Source organism: Spinacia oleracea, chromosome 4 (assembly GCF_020520425.1).
Source record: "Spinacia oleracea cultivar Varoflay chromosome 4, BTI_SOV_V1, whole genome shotgun sequence".
Classification (NCBI taxonomy): Eukaryota; Viridiplantae; Streptophyta; class Magnoliopsida; order Caryophyllales; family Amaranthaceae; genus Spinacia; species Spinacia oleracea.
This window is the reverse complement of record NC_079490.1, coordinates 176,225,068-176,243,746: the sequence shown is the minus strand read 5'-3', so window position 1 is coordinate 176,243,746 and position 18,679 is coordinate 176,225,068. Positions and strand designations below refer to the sequence as shown.

The window sequence follows — 18,679 nt, the reverse complement described above, 5'->3', positions numbered from 1 at the left end:
TTTTATTTGCCCTTACTTATGTTTTATTAGTATCATGTTAGGATTGTTCGTTTAATAGAATCATGTTAGGATTATTATTGTTTTAGTATGTAGTACTCAGCTTTGCTGATTACGTGCTTTGTTTGTGTGTGTTGATCATGGCTATGCCTTATTGATCCTGTGATGACCCATTTTAGTGAGCAGACTCTAAGGATCAATAAGCATCGTCCATCTACAGGTTTGAAGATGATGCATCATTGGGATCGGGATTAGAGAGCTTGTATTTATTTTGTTTTGCTAAGTGACTTGGGTTTGTTAAATTGGACTTTAAACTTGTCGTACTATCTACATTACTTTATTTTCGTTGATTGGTTTTGAGAATTAACTTTGTAATTGATTATTTATTAACCTAAAGTTAGTTTTATGTTTTCCGCTGCAAAATTCTGAATAAGCCGTTACGTTTTCACACGGGCGATAATGCCTTGATAATTCTCTACAAAATTATATTAAAAGGTTATTTTAGAAAAGAGGGAATTGTCGGGGTGTTACAAAGTGGTATCAGAGCTTATGGTTTTACTTCAATAATTTTTAGGCCCCAAACTAGCTAGTTTCCTAAAACGAATTTCCTAGAATTGAGCTCCTACTCATTATATCATTTAAAAATGCGTAATTTTTTTTGGGGGGACCAGATTCATTTTATGTTGTTTGAAATTATATTAATATTTCTTATTTAAGTTCGAAATTAACTTATTATTCGAAACTTTTCGTTTATGTGAATTAAGTACGTTTTTTTTCGAATTTAAATTAAATATATTCGAAATTTTAAAATTAAAAAAAAAAACAAAAAAAAAATCTTATTCCATTTATTCGTTTGATGAAAATTTCTTTCTTTTAATTGTTCTTGTTTATTCCTTAAGTGTTTCAATGTTTTACTTATTTTGATTTATTACGAGAGATGAGTAATATAGGAAAGGGCATATAGGATAAAATTATATGTGCATTAGTAGTAAATTGCTAGCATAAGAAGTTAATTGCTTTGTGCATGTGTTAAATGTTTAAGTGTTGCATTTAAATGTGCATGATTGTTTGATTCCACCAAACTTATTGTTTTATGGAATTCTGATTATGCTTTGGTTGGGAAATCGTTAGTAAGATCTTAAGTTGTCTCTTTCAGGAATAAAATGTTTCTTTCCAAGTACACAAACATAGGATCTGTTATCCCACTTTTTGGACTAACGACATAACCGTTCTAACGTTTGATCATGTCGTGTCAGCCAGGTCCTGTCGTGTCGCAGGTAAACACAGCTCCAGGGAGATACGTCCGACGTAGCATCGTAAGACGAGGTATAACCGACGAAGGACGGGCGACAAAGTACAAGCAACTGAGACACGTCCTCGAGAAACGGGTTGATGAAGATAAGTTGACCTAAAGCCCATGATAGGCAGCGCCGTCAAGCTAGCAAGAACAAGTCCAAGACTCACGCGAGAAGCGCGGAGGCAGTTGAAGGCTGAAGAGACGTGTGATGAAGATACTCCTATCTTTGTGGGATTTTCTCAACCGATTAGACCGTTGAGAATACCCTATAAAAGGACGAAGATAATGATAAGCAAGCCACGTTCACTCAAGCACCGAAATTCCTAAGTTGTAAACTGTTTCATTATTCATTATTGTACTTGAGATTTTAGTTATCGATTCTCAGAAAGAAAAGCATAAACAATCATATAGAATACTTAGTGGATTGATAGCCTCATAGCTATCCGCGGTTTTTTACCTTATTCCTGGGTTTTCCGCGTCAACACTCCTCTGTGTCGTGTCTCTTTATTTGTGTCGTTGATTCTTTGCTTAGTTAGTGTCGACCCTAGCCGAAAGTCGCCCCCATACGAATTTTGGCATAAACAGTTTGGCGCCGTCTGTGGGGACATTAACTAGGTTTTACACAAAATCACCCCTTTCACCATGACTACTGGAGAGATGACGATCGCAGAGATGAAGGCGGCTTACGAGAAAGCCCAAGCCGAGCTAGCCCAAGAGAGGGCATCCAATGAAACCCTCCAGAAAGAGCTCGAATCTGTAAAGAGCAACAAGCACCAGTCCCGCTACAAAGGTGGGAAGCCAAAAAAAGCTAACGTTCGAGATGCCCGATGACTTTGAAGACGTGACCGACGATGAGGAGGAAACCCGTGAGGAAGAAGACAAAGAAGCTCCCGATCTGGTGACCCAACGCCTGAACAAGATGGATGCACGCATGACAAAGCACTATTCCCGCCTGATGAAGTTGATGACCAGGTTCCCCGGGGCACCTACACCAGTGGAGACCGAGCCGACCGACGGATATGCCGCGTCGCCGTTCTGCGAAGCGATCGCTAGAGTGACAGTTCCGCACACACTCCGGCTCCCAACCTGGACCACCCTGTACGACGGGACATCCGACCCCTATAGGCACGTCAACTTCTACAAGCAGCGCATGTGGCAGATCGGGATTCCGCACGACCTAGTGGAACCTGTTATGTGCAAATCATTCGGCGGCACCCTTGATGGAGCAGCTTTGGAATGGCTCACGAACGTCCCTCCCAGATCCATCTCTTGTCTGTCCGACCTCATCAACGCCTTCTATCAACAATTCGCCAGCAGTCGCCAGTTAGAAAAACAAACCAGTGATCTCTATCGGTTGGTTCAAGGGCCAACCGAGTCGGTACGCGATTATTTTAACCGTTTTAATTGTGAAAAAATTGGTATAAAAAATTGTGATGTCAGGACTGCTATTGAGGCGTTCAAGAGAGGCCTCATCCCCAATTCGGAGTTATACCGGGAAATAACCAAATACCCCTGTGCAACTTTCGAAGAGGTGCGATCAAGGGCCACCGCCCAGATGCGAATTGAAGACGACGAGGTTACCCGAACAGCATCTCAACGATCGATAGGGGGCAGCAGCGACAGAAGATCGTACACCCCAAGGAACAACAATTGGCGACACCAACCATATGTTCGGCAAAACCAGGTACAAAGTGTCAATCAGTATTATGATACTAACAATGTTTACAGGAACGAGCGGGTCGAACACCCTAACATCTCCGACTACGGCTTCAACGTCGACATTGGAGGTGTGGTGAACGCCCTTCAAAATGTAGGTGGAACAGTCAGATGGCCCCGGAAGAACGACAGACCGGACTCCATGAAGGACATGAGCAAATGGTGCGACTTCCACCGCGACAACGGACACACAACCGAGGAGTGCATCTCCCTCAGAAAGGAAGTCGCATACCTCCTGAAACGGGGGCATCTAAAGGAACTGTTGAGCGACAAGGGAAAAGAAACATTTTCCAAAGAGCAAACCACCCAGCCCGGCCCAGCGACAAGCAGCGAGCGACCAGACCCACCACCATTCAGGAAAGTGGTAAATGTTATTTCCGGTGGTTCAGATATTTGTGGACTAACCTCTTCTGCAGCTAAAAAAATTAACAGGGGAGAATCTGAAACCGTAGAAGAGGGACTAACCGAAGACGAGGTCGCACTACACAGGTCCCTGACCGCAATGGCTATCACTTTCGACGATTCAGATTCTGTAGATACACAGCGGGAGCACCACGACGGGTTGGTAATATCTCTCCCAATAGGGAACGCATTGATCAAAAGGATACTGGTCGACAACGGAAGCTCAGCCAACGTACTGTTCTTGGAAGCACTACAAGAAATGGGATTAGAAGAGAAAAACATAGTAAGGAGATCAACAGTCCTGGTAGGGTTCAGTGGAGAAGCACTACGGACGGTAGGAGAGATATCGCTGCCTACATACGCAGAAGGCGTCAACATGATGACCAAGTTCAACGTCGTCGATTGTCCATCAGCGTACAACGTCATCCTAGGACGACCATGGATCCACAAAATGAAGGCAGTGCCATCAACATATCACCAATCAATCAAGTTTCCAACCAAGTGGGGAGTCATGGAAATCAAAGGGCAGCAAAGGGATGCGAAGAAATGCTACGAGACAGCACTGAAACCATCCAAGTCACCCATCTAGCAATTACAGCTAGGGTCGACGTCGGACGACCCCGACGACCAACAAATCGACGAGATAGTCCTAGACCAGACAAAGCCAGACCAAGTCATAAGGGTCGGAGCCTCACTGCCTGACAACATCAAAAGTCAGATAGTGTCGTTTCTAAGAGAAAACTCGGACTGTTTCGCTTGGTCGCACGAGGACATGACAGGAATCAGCCCAGACGTGATTACCCACAAGCTCAACGTCGACCCCAGCTTCAGACCAGTAAAGCAGAAACGACGTAAGTTCGCACCCGAAAGGAATAAAATCATAGACGAAGAAGTCCAAAACCTGATAGACTCAGGGAAGATCAGAGAGGTCAAATATCCAGAATGGTTAGCAAACTTCGTCGTCGTCAGCAAAAAGAACGGAAAATGGAGAGTCTGCATCGACTTCACAGATATCAACAAAGCTTGCCCCAAGGACCCATTCCCTATACCGCACATCGACGCCCTGGTCGACGCCACAGCCGGACACGAGCTACTCACGTTCATGGACGCCTACTCAGGATACAACCAAATCCTTATGCACCCAGACGACCAGGAAAAAACATCTTTTGTAACAGATAGAGGAATTTATTGTTATAAAGTCATGCCTTTTGGTCTTAAAAATGCAGGTGCGACGTACCAAAGATTAGTCAACAAGATGTTTAAAGACCAACTCGGAGACACAATGGAGGTATACATTGACGACATGCTGGTGAAATCGAGGAAGGCCGACGATCACGTGGAGCACTTACGACAATCCTTCGACATACTAAAGAAGTACGGTATGAAACTTAACCCGACTAAATGTTCTTTCGGAGTGTCCGCAGGAAAATTCTTAGGTTACATCGTCACCCAACGAGGAATAGAGGCCAGCCCCGACCAAGTGCGCGCGATCATCAACATTCAATCCGCGCGGAACATAAAAGAGGTACAACGCTTGACAGGGAGAGTGGCGGCACTGAACCGTTTTATATCACGGTCGTCGGACAAGTGTCGATTATTTTACGACGTCCTGCGCAAAACAAGGGGTTTAACTGGTCCGACGACCACGAAGCAGCCCTGCAAAACCTCAAAAAATACATGATGTCGCCGCCCCTCCTATCCAAGCCAAAAGAAGGAGAAGTCTTACAACTCTATTTAGCCGTTAGCTCGACGGCAGTGAGCGCGGTCCTAGCTCGAGAGGACGAAGCACAACAACTACCCATTTATTACATCAGTAAGTCACTACTGGAAGCAGAGACCAGGTATTCTTCCCTCGAAAAACTCGTTTTAGCACTCGTTACCGCAGCCAAAAAACTAAGGCATTATTTTGAAACTCACCAAATAGTGGTGATGACTAACTATCCAATTAAGTCCGTGATGCGTAGGCCAGAACTGACAGGTCGAATGGAGAAGTGGACAATGGCACTAGGAAGGTTCGACATCAAGTATCAACCAAGGACGGCTGTAAAATCACAGGCCCTAGCAGATTTTGTGGCAGACTTCAGCCCCGACTTAGAGAGGATAGCAGACGACGAAGTCAAACTCATCAACAACATAGAAGGAATATGGACACTCTTCGTCGACGGCTCATCTAACTTTCGTGGTGCAGGTTTAGGCGTCGTACTAAAGTCACCACAAGGGGACATGATAGCACAGGCAATCTGCTGCGATTTCAAGGCAACTAACAACGAAGCAGAATACGAGGCGCTAATCGCCGGAATGACATTAGCTATGGAATTAGGGGCAAGCGGACTCAACATCTTCAGCGACTCACAACTAATCGTCAACCAGATTAACGGCGACTACGAAGCTAAAGACCTAAAAATGACCTTGTATCTCGAGAAAGCAAAAGAGTTAACTTCCAAATTCAAACCCTTCTCCATCAAACAAGTCCCAAGAGACCTAAACACGCAAGCCGACGCCCTTGCCAACCTAGGATCCGCACTCAGAAAATCACCATTCTCGACCATACCTCTAGTACACCTACTGTCGCCCGCCGTCGAAAAAGACATACCACAAGACGCCAGCCTCGTCCTATCAACCTTAAACACAGACAGTTGGACCAAACCCATCTTCGATTACCTAAAGCACGAAACTCTACCCGACGACAAGCTAGACGCCAGAAAGATACTTTTCAAAACTTCACGATATGTTATTTTGCAGGACGTACTATTTAAGCGATCAGCAAACGGAATGTTGATGCGATGTGCCGAAGAGATCGAATGGGAAATACTATTGAAACAATACCACGAAGGAGAATGCGGAGGACACGAAGGAGGACGAAGCTTATCAACCAGAATCAAAAGAAATGGATACTATTGGCCAACAATGCTTAAGGACGCCATGAGGTACGTATCCAAGTGTGACAAGTGCCAACGACACGCAGGTATGACACATAAACCATCCGAATTCTTGCATCCAACCCTAACTCCGTGGCCTTTCATGAAATGGGGGATGGACATCGTTGGCAAATTGCCCGTCGCCCCAGGACAAAAGGTCTTCATGTTAGCCCTAACAGATTATTTTTCCAAGTGGATAGAAGCAGGTGCATTCCAACAAGTAAGGGACAAAGAGGTATGCTCGTTCATATGGACTAACATAATATGCAGGTTCGGAATACCGTCAGAAATCATCTGCGACAACGGATCACAATTCATCAGCGACAAGACAAGAGCTTTCTGCAAAACATGGAACATCGAGCTAAAGACGTCGACGCCCAGATACCCCCAAGCAAACGGACAGGCGGAATCCAGCAACAAAACGATCATCGCGTCGCTGAAAAAGCGGTTGGACGACAAGAAGGGGCGATGGGCAGAAGAATTGCCATCCATCCTATGGGCCAACAGGACGACGCCTAGGACGGCGATGGGACAGACTCCCTTCTCACTCGTTTACGGGTGCGAAGCGGTACTTCCCCCTTAAGTGACGTTGCCCAGTGCACGATATGGACTCATGACGCCAGAGCAAAACGACGTAGAACTCAGCGAAAACCTCGACAACACAGAAGATTTCAGGGAAGCAGCATTGATAAGAATGGCGTCACAACAACAGATCGTGGCAAAATGCTTCAACAAAAATTTCAAAGTGAAAATGTTCAAAGAAGGAGATTGGGTGCTGCGCAGAGTATTTCAAAACACGAAAGAATTAAACGCGGGTAAGTTAGCACCAGCTTGGGAAGGACCGTACTTGATCGACAAAATCGTCGGAAAGGGGGCATACAGACTCATTACCAAAGATGGCAAGTCGGTCCCCCGAAGCTGGAACGCGACACATCTTAAACTCTACCATTTTTGAAATCTCGTCGTGACCAATTTTATCAGTCGTCGTATCGTCGTCTTTACTTTTCTTTATCGTTTTATTTTAAAAACCATTACTGACTTAGGCATCGGAGGGCCGTTGGCATCCCCAACGGCCAATCCTCCTAGCGACCCCTGTTTTCTTTTGCAGAATGCAAGACACACGACGAATGACATCCATAAGCAACAACGTACGACTCAGAACGAGATCGCAAGAGACAACGAACTAACAACGCAGGTATGATTTTACACAACAGTCGGTTCAATACTTATTACTTGCAAAGCATTTGCTACACGAAACTAAGACATCAAAACGCGACGGGATAACCATAAAGAACAGACGACTAAGGAAAAGAAAAACAAACTTAACATACACGACGCGCGACCCCTAAGGCCACGATCTCCGAAATTCAAACACAAAACATTATCCAAACACCGCGTCGCCACTACCGACGACGAATAAAAACATTCCAAACACAAAAACAAAACACAAGTCATCCAAACCACCTCGTCGCCGCCATCGACGACGAGTAAAGAAGTTTACCAACAAAACACAAAAACCAACAGAAATTCAAAAACTACAAACTATTACATCCCTTCTTCCTGAGTATAGACCACGGCTTCCTGCTCCGACTCTTGCTCTGGGGGCACGACTGGCGCCTCCACCGACGCCACGTCCAACGTCTCGTCTTGAGAAACGACGACGAGGGCCTCCTCTTCGCACCCAACAGCTAAAACCTCCCCCTCTTGGTCCGGAACAGGCGCACTCACCACCAACAAAGCCGCATCCACCTCCGTCGCCTCAGTACTAGCAGTATCAGCCGTCTTCGCCAACTCCTCCGAATCCACCACAGGCACCGACAGGTCAGCCATAGTACCGCCATTAGCCAGATAGTCATCCACCTCCTTTTTGACACGGCCAAAGGCTAGTCTCCCCAATCAGGCAGGAATACATCATCTGCGCCCGCGTCCTCCATATAGCAAGAGCCTCGACGTCCTTCGCCTCCTCCTGCAGGGCGTCGTACAAGCTCCTCAATCCATCCAACTCCTCCGTCGTCGAGGTCAACTCCTCCTTCACTTTCTCCAGATCTTTGGCCACGTCGGCTAACTGCTTATCCTTACCTTTCAACTGGTCACCCTTAGCCTTAACCACCGCAGCAAGATCCACGACCTTCTTCTCAGCAGCTTTCCACTTCGCCTCCCACGACGCGGCCGTCTTCTTCGCCGTCGCTGTCAGCTGCCTTGCATTCGTCACCTCGTCGCACAGCAACGAACACTGCCTGCGTACAGCCAAGGCAGCCTGCGACGCCTGCGCAAAACCAATGCCAAAACAGATTTACACAACATACATCTTTCGCAAACAAAAAAGAAGAAAAAACTAAATAAAACTCACCAGCAGACTAAGCTCAGCGGCGTCCGACGCGACAGGAAGAGGGTCCACCTCATGGTATCGTCGATACGTCGTAGGCAAGATCAAGCGATCGGCGAAAGGCCATATAACCGACGCCTCTTCATCACCCAAGAAGCTTGGGGGCAAAGTGATAACCGTCTCCTCGACAGGATCCGTCTCGACAGGTCGCTTCTTGGCCGACGAAGTAGACACTTTACTAACGTCGACAGCAGCAGACGACGCCTTGAACGGCTGTGGAGGCGACGACGAAGCAATCGGATGAAAGCCTTCGGCTCCTATGACGACAGGCGTCTCGGCCGACGAACCTATCGCAGAAAACCGAGGTACGACCGTCATACCTCGTCCACCAGAAGTCGAGGACGACCTCAGTCGCTTCCTCGCGCGCTCCTGAATCTCGCTCTGAGACATCCTCGACACAGGACGAGACGAAAGAGTATGCTCTACACCCAATACAAAACCGTTCGATCAAACATTATCCAAAGCAAAAACAAAAATATATACAAACCCCAAAATAAACAAACGACAAATACCTGAGTTGTCAGCCATATCACCTACTTCACCTTCGGCGGACGACGAGTTTGCCACTACCTCCTCAAGCAAATCCAACCTTTTCCGACGACGAGTCAGTTGACCTGATTCCTCGTCTGTCTCCTCCTCCTCGGCGACGTCGCCTGACCGGTCCACCTCCTGCTCGTCTAAAAACTCTCCGTCGCGACTGAAAGACCTATCCTCGACAGAATAACCCAAGAACTTCCGATACTTATCCTCAGAATCAGCGTTCAACTCAGTCAACGACGACGCCTTGACAACTGCAAAACAAAACCAAGTAAGGCGACGTTCAGTAAAACGACGAGAAACAAAGATAAAACGACACATTTACCTTCCATCGTCCATCCCTCGACCAGAAACCGCCCTTTATCTCCCAGAGAATCTTTGCCTACAAAGACAAAACGACTCTGCCAACCCCTGTCGTTCACACCTAAACCAACACCTAAGTTCGTCTTCCCCTTCTTCGTAACCAAGGTATACCTACAACACTTCTGCAGTGCTAAGTCGTAAGTATACATCAAATCAGACAGGTCAAACGGCGTACGCCAGTTCGCAGTAACTCCGTGCACCACCGTGAAAACCCGCCATATCTGGGGCATCAACTGACCCGGACTCAAATGGAAAACCTCGATAAAGGACCTAACTAGAGGAGTGAAAGGGAACTTGAAGCCAATTGTGAACGGATACTCATACATAACCACATACCCCTCTGGACAGTCAAAGGCTTCCTCATCCGAGCCAGGAATCTTCACTTCCGCCGACGGCGGCAAACCAGCAAGTTCAACAAAAGCCGCCGGATCCACCACAGTAGAATATATCGGGTTAAGGGACTTAACCCGAGTGGAACCCGACTCCCCCTTTCCTCTCGCTACAACCGACTTAGATCTACCCATCTCACTTACAAAAATCTACAAGGAAATCGAAAAAGAAAGCAAATTTTACCTGAAATCGAACAGACTCAGTGCGAAAATCGACTTCGCCTTCTCCCTCTTCTCTCTCCTGCTTTCGGATCTAGAAATTTTTTGAAAAGCGTGGTGTGAAGAACTTTATTGCATGTCGTGAATTGGTATTTATTACTCTAGAACTTTGAACGGTTTTATCCCACGAACTAGGCAGTTAAAGACGGTTTTTTAATTTGAATTGTTTCTTTTGCTCTGTGTGACTCCGCAAATTCACAATTGGGGGCAAACTGTTATCCCACTTTTTGGACTAACGACATAACCGTTCTAACGTTTGATCATGTCGTGTCAGCCAGGTCCTGTCGTGTCGCAGGTAAACACAGCTCCAGGGAGATACGTCCGACGTAGCATCGTACGACGAGGTATAACCGACGAAGGACGGGCGACAAAGTACAAGCAACTGAGACACGTCCTCGAGAAACGGGTTGATGAAGATAAGTTGACCTAAAGCCCATGATAGGCAGCGCCGTCAAGCTAGCAAGAACAAGTCCAAGACTCACGCGAGAAGCGCGGAGGCAGTTGAAGGCTGAAGAGACGTGTGATGAAGATACTCCTATCTTTGTGGGATTTTCTCAACCGATTAGACCGTTGAGAATACCCTATAAAAGGACGAAGATAATGATAAGCAAGCCACGTTCACTCAAGCACCGAAATTCCTAAGTTGTAAACTGTTTCATTATTCATTATTGTACTTGAGATTTTAGTTATCGATTCTCAGAAAGAAAAGCATAAACAATCATATAGAATACTTAGTGGATTGATAGCCTCATAGCTATCCGCGGTTTTTTACCTTATTCCTGGGTTTTCCGCGTCAACACTCCTCTGTGTCGTGTCTCTTTATTTGTGTCGTTGATTCTTTGCTTAGTTAGTGTCGACCCTAGCCGAAAGTCGCCCCCATACGAATTTTGGCATAAACAGGATCCCTTAAGAAGATCGACGAAGAAACACCGAGGTATGCCTGTGGATCCTTCTTTTTCTTTATGTCACCAGGGTCTAGAGGATAATGATCATCTGTTTAGGGATTGCCCTCTTATTAAGCAGGTTTGGTCTTCCTCGTCGTTGGGTCCGTTTTTGCCGGCTTCAGACGGGTTCTTTGGTGGTTTTCCCTCTTACTAGTATAGAGTACGAGGTATAACTTTCTAAACCAAACATACGCTGATCAAGTTCAAGAAAATTCGATGAATCTTCTCCAGCTGATTAAGGTAATCCAGAACAATTTGATTAATTGTCCTCTTTGTAGCATGATGGTAACAAACTAACAATACACACCCAATAATTGATAATTAAGAAACAAGGAGGAGAGAGAGCTTATTAGAGGAGATAATCATTTTGGCAACGTGTATCATCCATGATTGAATAAATAAAAATAGGGCTTTCCTGACTTTCTCTTCTTCTCAAATCCACATAAAATACCTTCCCCAATTCATGCAAACAAGTATCAATTCAGGTCTTCGAATTTTCTATTCTACAATTTACGTCTCATTTGTACACTACTTTCACTTATTGGTTGATATTTATATTCATATTCAAACGTCTTTTGTTTTATAATAAATCTACATTGATATATATTGACCTATAAAAGAAAGTGACGTGGCACATAAAGCATATATTGTGGAACATGAGATTTTTTAATCTCAATTCACTGCCACAAACAAAACATCAATTTTCTTTACGTTAAATTACTTAATACTTTATTATTTTAAATTATAATATTTGGGGGTACGGAGTATAATAATTAACGAAAATCAAAGAATTAATATTTTGACCAAAGAGCAAAAATGCACGTACATAAAACACCTTCCCCAGTTCATGCATGCAAATAAACAAAAGTTAAGTTGTATTCTCGTAATCTCACTTTATAGAAAAGTACTCCGTAACCACGTAATTATTAATTAGTTGATGGTACTATAATTATATTCCACAAAATCAAACAAATAATATTTTGACCAAAGTTGAATATTTCGTATTTATATATTAATATAACAACAATCTTTATGACCAAGGGCTAAAGACCTCAATAATTTTTCATTCAAAAAAGTGCATCCACTTTTGTTGGAGTTTACTCCTTCTCATTTTATTATTTAACCTTATTAAAAATCATATATTACGTGTATAAGTGGATTTATTTGTTAGCACAAGGAAAAATAATGGAGACGACATAAATAAATTAATTAATTAAGATACGTATTATATTTTAGAGGCTGTATTATCCAATAGAAAAATAGAGGAGGAAACCTTTAAGAACGGAGAAAAATAGAAATACGAGCTGAGTATGACACTAGAACTAGGGCCGTACTTGAATTATGGACCCTCGTAGTCTTCAGATAGGTAGTACCTATAAGTTATAAAAATTCAAAGGGGTGATTGGAGATCGAAGTGAAAGCATATATATGCATGAATCTGGTTTAATTAAGCTACTATGACGTTTGTTACAAAATATTCAGGGACCCATTTTGAATATGACTTGAGATTTCTTTGCTGGAAAAGTGGAAATAAATAACACTTGATATTTAATTTATTTTGCTCAATTATTCATACTACGTATATTGCACTGCAAGAGTGGTACGTGCACCAAGGGTTTTAAGATCGATCGATCGATCTTATCCAAGCAACAATTTTAATCCATATATAACCTATATTATTGTTGAATTAATTAGTGTTTATGAACAATAAACGCCGATAAATGTGATAAACTCATAATACTCGAGTCTTTCCTATTATAGACCTCTTCGACCTCCCTAATAACTTAATTGAATCCGTTATATATTCATGAACAACGGGATAACTTACCGTCTGAGCTAGCTAGCTACGAGCTTCCCTTACCACCATGGTCGACGGTATCAATCTCGGATCCACCAAGGAATATTGAGCTGATAACGTTAATATTAAGATACGAGCAGACAACTGGCTACCTACGTACATAATCTCTATATCCAATCTTCTTTGGTAGGTTCAAGTATATTGACAATTGGAATCTGCACGTAAACTAACCTATCGCATGGATTTCATCAAAGATAATCTAGATTAACTTAGACAATTAATTCATTAATTAATATAAAATTTGTGCGTCATTAATTAAGAATGATGTACCTAGTCTACTACTTCTAACACTGCATTAAAGTCATTCACTCAGCATGTCATCCGCATTGTGGTGGGCCACTTTACTAGCTGGTGAGTATTTTCAACTAAAATTCAGACAATGTAATAATTGTGGGGTCATTCCTAATTTAGAAGTATAACAACTAATTTGGGACGGACGAAAAAGGAAAGTGTAACAACTAATCTGGGACGGAAGGAGTAGTGTTTATCTAGTTCGAGTTTCTTAATTTAAAATTTTGGTATAATGGAATTAAGAAGATTTATCATTTATGATACGAAAATTTTGAAACATCATAAGATCATGGATTTGTAGTGTGATGAAATTAAAATTGGAATGTGAAACAAATAAAATTATGTGTATGAGAATTGAGAACTGATACTTTGTGTATAATTATAACATCTATAAAGGAAATAATATATAAAGAGAACATTAACGATGGTCTTATAAAAAAAAACTATATACTACGTATTAAATAAAATTCAAAGAGATGACACATAGTGCTATAGCATGAAAAACTTCCAATTTAAGATTTGAGTTTTATCAGAACTAATTTTAGTTGTTTGTTCGACTGGAGGTTACTCGTTTACAAGCGCACGTGTACATACTTTTTTACGGAGTATCATACAACAATTCATAAACAATTACTCCGTAAAATTTAGTGGTAGTACAAAGAGTGATGAAACCATGCATTTACATTTTGTCCACTATTTTACACTAGCTTAATTTAAAATAAATACACACACAAATATATAATTTAACTAGATATAATATCAATTAATTGCTTTCCGTTTGGACTATATATAGAATATAAGATATGTACAATTAACTTTTAATTTGCTTTTCATAGATTTAGATAAGTAGTTAAGTTAGTTAACTATAATCAGGAGCTAGTGCCCAATTATTGCCTCCCTTTTTCACTTGAATAAAAATTCACATATTGATGTCACAATCTTGGTCTCACATCAAGTGAGAGTAAATGTTGGAGTACTCCCTCCGTTACTTTAAGTTGTATCCATTTAGGAAAGTGGGGGGTTTTAAAAAAATTGGAATCTTGGTTTGTATTGATATAAGTGTAATGATTGGGTGTAAGAAAAATTATTGTATGTAAGAGATTATAATAAAAAAGAAGTGAGAAAATAATAAAGAAATAAGGTAAGAGAGAGGAGTGATAATGATGGGTGATAAAGGAGGTGAGAGAGTGGGTATATGGGGAAGGGAAAAGAATTAAATAATAAGGGTGGGGAAATTTAGGTGGGAATATGGGTAGAATCTTTAGGTATTTTGGTAATTAGATAGAAATGTAAGGGTATTTTAGGATAAAATATATGTCCAAAAATAGAAACGGATACAACAAAAAGAAACGCTTAAAAAGGAAACGGATACAACTTAAAGGAACGGAGGGAGTAGTTAATTACAGTACTTCGTACTCCGTATATCTTATACTATTGCGCGAGTTCTAAATACTGATCCATACTTGTATAAAGAAACAATACTTGTAGACAATGTGCGAATACATGTTCTATATATTAGCGTTTATATATTGTGAGTATTAATTGGGTGTGATCATACCAACACTAATGCACCGGATTTCATCATAACTCCGGAGTTAAGAGGACTAGGATGGGTGACCTCCTGAAAAGTCCTCGTGTTGTACCTTTCTAAAAAAAATACTAGTATAATAATGCTCTCAGGCTAAATATCATGCCATCCACCTACTATTCAATTAGCATAATATTGGATATGATGTAACAGTTAAAAAATAGTAGACGGAATGATAAGAAATTAGTCATTAAATTAGCATTGGTTTGAACATTAACGCCATCTCATTTTGATGGTAGTTACTCTATCCCAGCAATTCAGACAAATAATCCAATAATTTTGGCATTACACTATTGACAATTTGACAGTGCCTTAGTATAGGAAATATATAATTTATATTATTATTTTATCTATTTTTTCATAATTGATTTCTGTTATTAGTTGGTTAGGGTCTTTGTATATATTCCCTAGTCTACTTGTTTCTCAAGCAATGAATTCTGTTTTCATTCACTAAATTCTGGAATACAATTATCTCTTGCTTACTCTGATATTTTGCTCAGACTCTTCATGGTATCAGAGCAATAATCTCTGATAAGAGATTGAGGTCTCTCAATTTGAGATTTGTTCTTCGAATTTCTCAGATTAATAGTGTTTGATCACTGAAGTTCCTACTGGAATTTTGCTGCGAAATTTCTTGCGATTGTTGCGAAATTTCTTGCACGAAATCTGAAGAAATTGATTCTTACTGAAATTGACTTCTGCAATGGCGATTGGAAACAATGAAAGTGAAGGTTCTCAATCAAATTCTGAAGGTAACAACAATAACTTTGATCCTTATTTCATAGCAAACTCAGACAATCCTACTTCTAGTTTAGTTGTTGTTCCTTTTACTGGTGCGAATTTTGTTCGATGGAGTAGGAATGTTAAAAGAGCTCTAATAGCTAAGAATAAGGAAGGTTTCATTAATGGTGAGTTGCTTAAACCTGCTGTTAATCATAAGGATTACTTGAAGTGGAAACGAGCTGATTTTATGGTAGTGAGCTGGATTTTAAGCTCTATGAATCATGATTTTGGTGATGATTTTGGCTATATTGATAATGCTGCTGACTTGTGGCTTGAATTGGCTGAAAGATTTGGACAATCTAATGGTCCATTGATTTATCAGTTAAAGAAGGAAATAGAGAATTTGACTCAAGAAAATATGACTATAGTGTCATATTACAGTAAGCTGAAGAAGTTATGGGATGAGATGTAGACTCTAAGAGCCTTTCCTACTTGTACTTGTGGTGTTATGTTGACATGTAGTTGTCAATTTTTGAAGAAAGTGGCTGAGTTCGAAGAAGAGGACAAAATGATGAAGTTCTTGCTTAGTTTGAATAGAGGTTTTGACAGTACCATCACTAATGTGTTGGCTATGGATCCTATGCCTAATTTGAATAGAGTGTTTTCAATCACTCAGCAGATTGAAAAACAGAAGGAAGTGAGTAATGTTGTTGTTGAGCATAACATTCTGAATAGTAGTGCCATGGCTGCACAGTTTTACAAAGGAAATCAGGTCCAGAAGAATGATGGAAATCATGGAAAGAAAGATTGGAAAGAGCTTAAGAAAGAGAAGTTAAATAGGTTTTGTACTCATTGCAAAGGGAAAGGCCATACTGCAGAACAATGTTTCAAGATAATTGGTTATCCTGATTGGTACAACTCTATCAAGGCATCTAAAGGAAGTAACTCAAGCAACACTAGATTTGCTGCTAATGTAAATTCTGCAACTGATGCTGGTGATGATCCTCTTGATAATACAGCTGCAGATAATGGTTTGGTTAACAGTGCAATGCTTAATGCCATTTGTCAAGAAGTCATGAAGGTGATGAAAGGACAACAATCTCAGAATGCAAATACTCCTGCAGCAAGTTGTTCTTATGCCAACTATGCAGGTACTATTTCTCATTCTTTTAACTGCACTACAACTGAATTAAGTCATGATCATTTATGGATTGTTGATTCTGGTGCTTGTGATCATATGACCTTTGATGAAAATATTTTGACCAACATAAGAGTTCTTATTCAGCCTATCAAAGTTGGTTTGACTGATGGAACTCAGATGATAGTTGAGAAAATTGGTGATACTATCCTCAGTGATGATTTGGTCTTACATAATGTGCTACTAGTGAAAGGTTTTAGGCATAATTTACTGTCTGTTGGGAGATTGATTGAACATACTGGAATCCTAGTGACATTTACCAGAACTGGATACATTTTCCAGGACCCCTCTAATTCCAAGATACTTGGTGCTGGAAAAAGGACAAATGGACTCTACTATTTTGTCAAAACTCCAGTTGATATTTGTCAAGGTAATAGTTCTCAGTTACCTAGCTGCAATACAGTTGATAGTATGGTTGATGTACATATGATGAGATTGCCAAATAAAACTGCTACTAGTATTTCTAAGACTAAGGATGATGCTAGAAATACTCTGGATTTGTTACATGCTAGATTGGGTCACCCTTCTCTGTCAAAAATGAAATTTGTGAATGCTGAATGTTGCAAAGGAATCAATGAATACAACTGTGATATCTGTTATAGTGCCAAACAACATAAATTTCCTTTTTCTGTGAGTAACAGTAGAGCTGCTGCATGTTTTGATCTGATTCACATTGATCTTTGGGGTTCATACAGAGTCAGAAATTTAGATGGAGCTTCTTATTTCTTAACTATAGTTGATGACCATAGCAGAATAACTTGGACTTACCTGATTCATAATAAGTTGCAAGTTCAGAAAATTATCTCTGAATTCCTCTCTATGGTCCAAACTCAGTTTAATCAACTAGTAAAGAAAATTAGAATTGATAATGGCACTGAAATAATCAAGGAATCTTGTAGAAACATGTTTGCCAGCAAGGGAATTTTACATGAAAGAAGTGTGCCTTATGTTCCTCAACAGAATGGTAGAGTTGAAAGAAAACATAGAAGTTTGCTGGAAATTGCTAGAGCTCTAAGATTTCATGCAGGCCTTCCTAAGAAATTCTGGGGAGAGTGTGTTCTCACTGCTACTCATTTGATCAACAAAATCCCTTCCAAAGTCTTAAATGGGAAAACTCCTTTTGAGATCATGTTTAACACTCCTCCTGCTTATGCAAATCTCAGAGTTTTTGGCTCTCTGTGTTTTGTTCACAATTCTCACATTCAGAGAGACAAATTTGACTCAAGAACTAAAAGGTGTTTGTTCATTGGGTATCCTGCTGGATGTAAAGCTTTTAAATTTTATGATCTTGACACACACAAAGTGTTTGTTTCAAGGGATGTGATATTCTTTGAGACTGTTTTCCCTTACAAGCTGGCATCTGCATCTGATATTCCAATGATTACTTCTCTTCCTATGATTGATCTAAGCACTAATTCTTGTCAAACTCCTATCTCAAACACTTCTTCTTCCACTGTATCCACTCCTACTCTAAATCCTTCACCCCATATTTCCCTGACTTCACCAAATGACATTGCTCATCTTTCTCCTCCAACTTCTCCTACTCCTTACATACAGACCACTCCTTCTAATTCTTCACAATCTATGCCTACTTCTATTTCTTCTGACTCCTCTACCCATTCTCACCTTCCTCTTGTTCCTAATCAGAGTGTAATTCCTGTTCAAAGGAAATCTACAAGACCTATCAAACCTCCTGTTGTCTTAAAAAAATTTGTTGGAAGCTATGTTCCACACAGAGATGAACCAGAATCACAGACTAGTGAGTCTCTTTCTTTTTCTGTTGATTCTTCTATTCATACAGAAACAGATAATTTTGATGATGATAGTTGGTTATTAAATCTGGCTTTGGACGT

At 41.1% G+C, this 18,679-nt stretch overlaps 1 protein-coding gene across 1 annotated transcript; it reads left to right on the top strand.

The window, feature by feature from the left end:
• Positions 1 to 2,114: 2,114 nt before the first annotated feature.
• LOC130472199 (uncharacterized) lies at positions 2,115 to 4,001 on the top strand. The gene is made up of 2 exons (XM_056842699.1): positions 2,115 to 2,647; positions 2,735 to 4,001. Exons 1-2 carry the CDS (start codon positions 2,115 to 2,117, stop codon positions 3,999 to 4,001), a joined length of 1,800 nt encoding a protein of 599 aa, XP_056698677.1.
• Positions 4,002 to 18,679: the final 14,678 nt, after the last annotated feature.

What these genes read in the sequence shown, in the direction of transcription:
- LOC130472199 (XM_056842699.1), top strand. Translation starts at nt 2,115, where the DNA reads ATGCCCGATGACTTTGAAGACGTGACCGACGATGAGGAGGAAACCCGT. An exon ending in CAAACCAGTGATCTCTATCG is followed by an intron (nt 2,648 to 2,734) that starts GTTGGTTCAAGG and finishes TTGTGATGTCAG; the next exon opens with GACTGCTATTGAGGCGTTCA.